This window comes from Oratosquilla oratoria, chromosome 40 (assembly GCF_046742065.1).
Source record: "Oratosquilla oratoria isolate Oo_2021 chromosome 40, ASM4674206v1, whole genome shotgun sequence".
Lineage (NCBI taxonomy): Eukaryota > Metazoa > Arthropoda > Malacostraca > Stomatopoda > Squillidae > Oratosquilla > Oratosquilla oratoria.
In genome coordinates, this window is record NC_134816.1 from 43927698 (window position 1) to 43935197 (window position 7500).

The window sequence follows — 7500 nt, forward strand, 5'->3', positions numbered from 1 at the left end:
TTACGAGAGCACCAGAGAGCTTGTGTTAGGATTAGAAATAGAGTGAGTGGTTTGAGGTAAAGGTGGGACTTCGTCAGAGCTGTATTATGTCGCCTTGGCTGTTCAATTTATACATTGATGGGGGTGGTGCGAGAGATCAATGGTAGTGGGTCAGGGATTATAGATGGTTAAGGAAAATGGAGAAAAGTGGGAGATAAGCCAGTTGTTGTTTGCTGACGACACTGCGCTTATAGCAGGATCAGAGGGATTGAGGAAGTTAGTGACAGAGTTTGGGAAGGTGTGCGAAAGAAGGAAGTTGAAGATAAATGTGGGTAAAAGTAAGGTGATGAGATGTACAAGGGGTGAAAGTGACAGCAGACTGGAAATGAGTATTAAAGGAGAGAGACTGGAGGAAGTGGATAGTTTTAGATACTTGGATGCGAATGTGGCAGGAAAGGAAGGAGTGGAGATAGAGGTAGAATGCAGATTGAGAGAAGGGGGTAAATGCCTTAGGGGATTAAAAAGTGTAATGAGAAATAGACATTTGGGAATGGATGCTAAAAGGAAGTTGTATGAAGGAGTGATCGTGCCGACAGCACTGTACGGACCAGGAACATGGAACATATGAGAGGAGGAGTTTGAATGTGTTTGAGATGAGGTGCCTGAGAAATATGATAGGGGTTACTAGGCTGGATAGAGTGAGAAATGGGGTGAGGAGGAGAACAGGGGTGGAAAGGGAGTTAGGAGATAGGATTGATGAAAGAGTATTGGGCTACTTCCCTTGTAAGGGGAGAAAAAGCCTTTGGTACATGTATGTACGTATGATAATCTACTATTCGTATATCAACATGTAGAGTTTTTCTTCCTGTTATAACCAGAAATATATATAGATATTAACAACCAACTGGGCAATCAACAGCGTGATTTGTGTCATTAGTTTAGAAGGTAAGTATGCTTGCAAAAAGAAAAAAAAAAATGTGAGCAAGAATTCCTGTCTTCTTCCCGTGCGGCAGAGCCTACTTCTCCGAGGACGGTATTGGGCTGAACATAGGTCGCATCAACATGGGAGGATGCGACTTTTCCACAAGAACCTACACATACGATGATATCCCTGGTGATGTCTCCCTTGAGCATTTCGCCCTTCAGGAGGAAGACCTTGAGTATAAGGTAGGACAATAAACTTTTATCCCACCGTCGGAAAAGAAGACGCTAACGTCGAAAGCTCTGTATTTTTCGATCACCAACTGTGATCCTCTTCAGCAGATTGAGTACATAGTAGAAGACATATATATATATACAAAAAATGTGAGGTGAAGAGTAGGAACAAAGGGAAAGCTCAGGTTACGTGACCAACGCTCCGCGAACCTTGTGAGTTTTTGTCCACTTGGAGTAAAGAAGGTAGTAGTCGATTGACAGCTGAGGTGGTAATGCAGTCAGTTGATCATCGACTATTTGATAAAGTAAGACACGGAAGCATCAAGACTTTATTCAAACAACTAAACGGTTTTTAGGACACGAAATCAACTAAAGGTTTTTATCCAAACTACTAAACGGTCTTGATTAAAGTAGCGTCACAATATGCATTTCTCGCTAGCATGCTACTCGCTTTTGCTACTTGCTTTGCCAGCAAACTCTTGCGTATCCGTCACACAGGGAATGTTTTGCTGGTGACTTTTCGGCTAGCGGCTAACGAAAACAATAACAAAGCTTCCCGCCATGTATTCCCCTGATATGTTTACAAATTGTTTAAAGTTTGTATAATGACAAAGATAGAGAATAAAAAATCTCACGTTTAAAAAATACTATGCATACTCAATTCTATTTACATTTTATATATAAAAGAGAGTAATGATTGCACATTTGAAGAATCAAGCGAGTAGCAAAAGTTGCCGATGGTTGTTCCCAGCAAGTTACCCACTTTTCCCGACAGCATGCCACTCACTTTGGATACTAAAAATCAAATCGACTAGCAAAAGCAAATAGCATGCTAGTGAGTCATGCCTAGTGTGCCACCACCTTCAGAAAAAGCTTCGAGTGATTGAAACGAATAGCCAGAAGGATTTAATCGAAATTAAATTGTTTCCATTTGGAACCACAAATTTTACCAAATAAGATAATCTGGTAGAGCAGTGGGTACCGTCCCTGCCTCGGAACGCGGAAGGCCTGGGTTCTATCCTAGATAATTGCCTGAATGCTTTTAAAGCTTTCCAAACCCTTTTACTCCACAATGGCTGACATTAAGGAAGCGGTAGGTCAGCGTCGCATATAAGGCTAGCACCTCATCAGTAGGATCGAGCTGATTATTCTGATTTCAGACTTTATTCACACCCACAGCCACTGAAAATAATAATAATGATAAATAAGAGAGAGAGAGAGGGATACAGCCTAATATTTTCGCAGATCCCGACGATACACCGAGTCCAGGAGATGTCGCCTCGAACGGTTAAGCTCTTCGCCTCGCCGTGGTCGGCGCCAAAGTGGATGAAAACGAACAACGACTACGTCGGTTTCGGCCGATTGAAAGACGAAATGTACCAACCGTGGGCCGATTATTTCAAAAAGTAAGATATTCTCAGAACCAGACCCACTCGGAATTATATATATATATATATATATATATATATATATATACGTATATGTATATGTATATATATATATATATATATATATATAATATATATATATATATATATATATATATATATATATATATGTATAAATATGAGCTCTGACAACTTGTCGGAGGGCTTGCCTAAATGGGAAATCGATGAAAATGAGACTAGGTCTTCTGTAGCTATGTCGAGTGTGGTCGGGGACTTGTACAGTCATGTTTTACCATCGTATATAGCTCGGTCGCTAGTGTCTTGTCTTCGTGATTATGCACACACAGGTCAGGGTTCGAATCTCTTGGCAGAACTTCTAAAGATTAAATCTATCTTAGACATACACAACATACATGCATATATATATATATATATATATATATATATATATATATATATGTATATATGTATATATATATACATATATGTATATATATATATGCTGGGACATTGTGACAAATTGATGAAAGTGGAAAAAGAAGTCACGGGTCTAGTTCCGAGTTTCTGAGTTTATTCCTGACCGGTTTATGCTTCTTCTGGAGAAGCATAGAGCGAAACCGGTCAGGAATAAACTCGGAAACTCGGAACTAGACCTGTGACTTCTTTTCCACCTTCATCATATACATGTGAGAAAGAGGATTCGATACCATACATTAGCATTCAATCGCTTATCTTATGTTCCCAATAGATTCCTCGACCAGTACGCTGAGCAAAACGTCAGTTTCTGGGGTCTCACGGCCCAGAACGAACCTTTCAATGGCTACGTTCCCGGGTTCTTCTTCAACTGCATGGGCTGGACGGCAGAGGAACAGAGGGATTGGATCGTGAACAATCTCGGCCCGACGCTGGCAGCCGACTACAGTGACGTGAAGCTGATGATCATGGACGATCAGCGATTTCAGCTCCCGCAGTGGCCTCGCACGGTACATATATCCAAAGTTCACAGTTCACACGTGAATCACGAATGTGCAGAGTCTACTAGGAAGAGGAAAAATACACGGAATCCGAGCGCTTTCGTGATATATTCACATTATCAAGGAGTACAGAAAAGTGACTACAAACAAGTTGAGATACAGAGTATAAATAAAACAAGTTAATATATCACGAAAGCGCTCGGACTCCGTGTGTTTTTCCTCCTCCTAGTGGACTCTGCATACACACACACACACATACACACACACACACATACACATATATATATATATATATATATATATATCAACCACATTTAACTTTAATTCTAAGCCATCAACATCGAGAAACTCGAGGAGGCATACATGCAGAAATTGAAACATGTATGCCTCCTCGATTTTCTCGATGCTGATGGCTTAGAATTAAAATGAATTGTGGTTGATAAAAATGTATATATGTTCACTGGGACACATTCAGTGTTGTACACCCATATATATATATATAATATAAATATATATATATATATATATATTTATTTATATATATATTAGTAACGGAGGGGAGCAGGTTCTCAGTAATACACGTGGAGTTAAAAACGACAGCATTGTTGTAGTTGTTCAGTTTTTTTTTCGTATTCTCGATTTTTCCTGATTAGAGATTTTCCATTAACCGGGTGAATTGAAAGTACTAAGTATTTCAGCGGCTTTGACCCATCGTTTTTCGCTCATATTTCCGAAATAATCATTCATATCAGCATTGTATATTAGCACAGCCTAATTCACACCCGGCCATAATTTTTGACGTGAGAGTGTATTCACAAGTGTATTTAATTACGGTGTTTACTCTTGATATTGTGTGTGTCGTAGCCGACACCCGTGAAGTAAATCGAACAAGTGAAGTTGGGATACACGAGGTAGTTTGTGATGACGTCACGACTTCACCTGTTCGATTTACTTCACGGGTGTCGGCTACGACACACTTAATATCAAAAGTAAACGCCGTAATTAAATAGACTTGTAAATGCACTCTAACGTCAAAAATTATGGCCGGGTGTGAATTAGGCTGTGCTAATATAGCATACTGATGTGAATGGTTATTTCGGAAATATGAGCGAAAAACGATGGGTCAAAGCCGCTGAAATACTTAGTAGGTCTCTATATTCTTCCATTAGTTCTTATTTGAAATCGACATTTTGTCTTGAAATGGAAAAGACATTATCAAGATATAACTGAAATAACAAAAATTACGTGGTAACAGTAAAGGTAAAATGACAATATTAAGATATAACTGAAATAACGAAAATTATGTGCGAGCAGCGGGCTGCGCCCGACCTCGCTACGCGAGGGGTCGGCCCTTCAGGCGAGCTCGTTTTGCTCGCAGGCACTCTCAGCCAATCAGTCGTCTCCGTTGCCGTCACGTCACCGCTCTCGGCCAATCAGTCGTCTCCGTTGCCGTCACGTCATCACTGTCAGCCAATCAGGGGCCGGAGGGGACGTGTCCCCTTGAGGGATTTCCGGTTTCCGGTCCGATTTAGATCGATATTAACAGGAATTATTTTATTAGTATATAAGTATTTATAATTATTTATTTGCATCTGTATATATTTATAATTATTTATCTGCGTATTTATTTACCTCTTGCCCTTGTTACTTCAGGTCCTGGGCGACCCAGACGCGGCTCAGTACGTGAGTGGGATCGCCGTGCACTGGTATTGGGACTGGCTGAGCCCCAACCTTCTCACGGAAACTCACGAGGAATTCCCGGAGTACTTCATCCTTGGCACCGAAGCCAGTATCGGTAATGGCGTCCCTGCAGTGCCAAACAGTGCCATGCAGTGCCTCGTCAATTTTGTCGTGTGATTTCTGCTTTATTTATTTATTTATTTGCTGGGACATTGTGACAAGTTCATGAATATGGAAACAGGAGTCACGGGTCTAGTTCCGAGTTTTTGAGTTTATTCCTGACCGGTTTCGCTCTATGCTTCTTCAGAGCGAAACCGGTCAGGAATAAACTCAAAAACTCGGAACTAGACCCGTGACTTCTTTTTCCACTTTCATTATTAATTTGTTTATTTCCAACATTGCACAATAAGGGTTCGGGGAGGGGAGATTAGAATCCATTTTATACACAGAGAGCTGCGGCATGACAATATATATCAATCACGTGACCCAGGGAGCCATTTTGTGGCCAAATCTTTTTCGCTTGCGATTACTTTGTCCTTGTGATTGATTCTCCAAAAGTAATGTCTTTGTTCGCTGAGTACGCCTGTTTTTGTGCACTGGGAAGCACCAACAGTCACTTTGGAAAGAGGGCTGCGGCAACTCCGGATATGACGTCATTTTGTGGCCATTCTGCGATGACTTGTGCCTTCTACCAGAAGTACAATGGAATTCATATTTTATTAACATTAATATTATTATTATCATTATTATTATTATCATTAATGTCATTATTGGTATTATTGTTATCATTATTATTATCATTGTTATTATCATGATTATTATTATTATACTATTTCCATTATCTCGTGACCCACAAGGTGTCACGTACTGAATCAAAACATTCAGCATATACCGGAAGCTTTCCACTACCCCGAGTATGTTAACATGGTATATTCCAAATGCATAATGATTTTTTCATTAAATGGTAGGTGATATGAGTAATTGTTATACATGTAAAGAAAAGAAGAGACTTGTTAATCGATGTGGCATCTCAGGTCAGGCAACGTTGCCCTGGCTAGACGTGGTTTAGACGTGGCAACGCTGCTGGTTTTGCCGGCCACATCCTATAGGCCACCATATAATGGAAGAAGTATAATATAACATTTTCTATTTCTAAGAGTTGGTTAGCTATGTGTGTTAAATGTAGTTATTCATGACTGATCAAATCACATTTCATTCTATTGTGCCCGTACGCATAAGTATTCCAATCAGTCAGTGAAATAGTTCATCAGTCAACCAATCCGTCCTTCAACCAGCCATGCAACTCACCAATCAACCAACTAACTAGTCAATTAACTAACCAATCAAACAACTTACCAATCAAACAGCTAATCAACCCACCAACTAACCCACCCACCAACTAACCAACCCACCGACTTACCAACCCACCAACTAACCAACCCACCAACCAACCCACCAACTAACCAACCCACCAACTAACCAACCCACCCACCAATTTACCAACACACCAACCAATCAACCCACCAACTCACCGACTAACCAACCCACCAACTAACAATCAATTGACCAACTGACCAACTGTTGGTGGGACTCGAACCGCAGGCGACCGGCCCCTGGAGCAGCACGTGGCGCCCGGCTCGTGGGAGCGCTTCGAGCGATACGCCGAAGACATCATCGAAGTAAGCTGCAGTTTCACCCTCACGTGGGTGTCACAACATATATATATATATATATATATATATATATATATATATATATATATATATATATATCTGGTACTATTAAAAGTATAAGTAAAAAATAAGTAAGTACATAATAGAATAAATAAAATAAGATGAAATCCAGATTTACACGGATTTTTTTAGCTTTGATATTCTATTCTATAGTTATTTATTAATTTATCTATCATTTTCTATTTATTTACTACTTTATTCATCTATTTGCTTGTCTATTTATCTATATATTTAGTAATAGTATGAGAAACAGTAGTAGTAGTATTGTTATTTCTATCAATATTAATATTATTGTTATTATTATTCTATTGTTGTTTTTATTATTATCATTATTATTATTATTATTATAATTATTATTTTATCTTATTTCATTTTTATTTATTCATATTATTATTATTATTATTATTATTTTTTTTTTTTTTTTTTTTTGTCTTATGTTTAACAAACGATTCCATTCAGGACATGAACCACTGGGTGACGGGCTGGACCGATTGGAACTTCGCCCTCGACCTCGAAGGAGGACCTAACTGGGCCAGAAACTTCGTCGACTCCTCCATACTGGTCGACAAGGCAGGTCATCCTTCATTCTTA

The 7500-nt window shown here is 39.4% G+C and overlaps 1 protein-coding gene across 2 annotated transcripts in view; it reads left to right on the forward strand.

Annotated features, from left to right (window-relative positions):
- The window catches only part of LOC143020840 (lysosomal acid glucosylceramidase-like), a 12693-nt gene that overhangs the window by 2952 nt on the left and 2241 nt on the right, over positions 1-7500 (forward strand). For both annotated transcript variants that reach the window (XM_076177672.1, XM_076177674.1), the window contains exons 4-9: positions 993-1146; positions 2380-2540; positions 3271-3505; positions 5150-5291; positions 6779-6855; positions 7369-7479. In XM_076177672.1, the coding sequence (XP_076033787.1) occupies positions 993-1146; positions 2380-2540; positions 3271-3505; positions 5150-5291; positions 6779-6855; positions 7369-7479 (880 nt within the window). The remainder of the gene's footprint in view (positions 1-992; positions 1147-2379; positions 2541-3270; positions 3506-5149; positions 5292-6778; positions 6856-7368; positions 7480-7500) is intronic.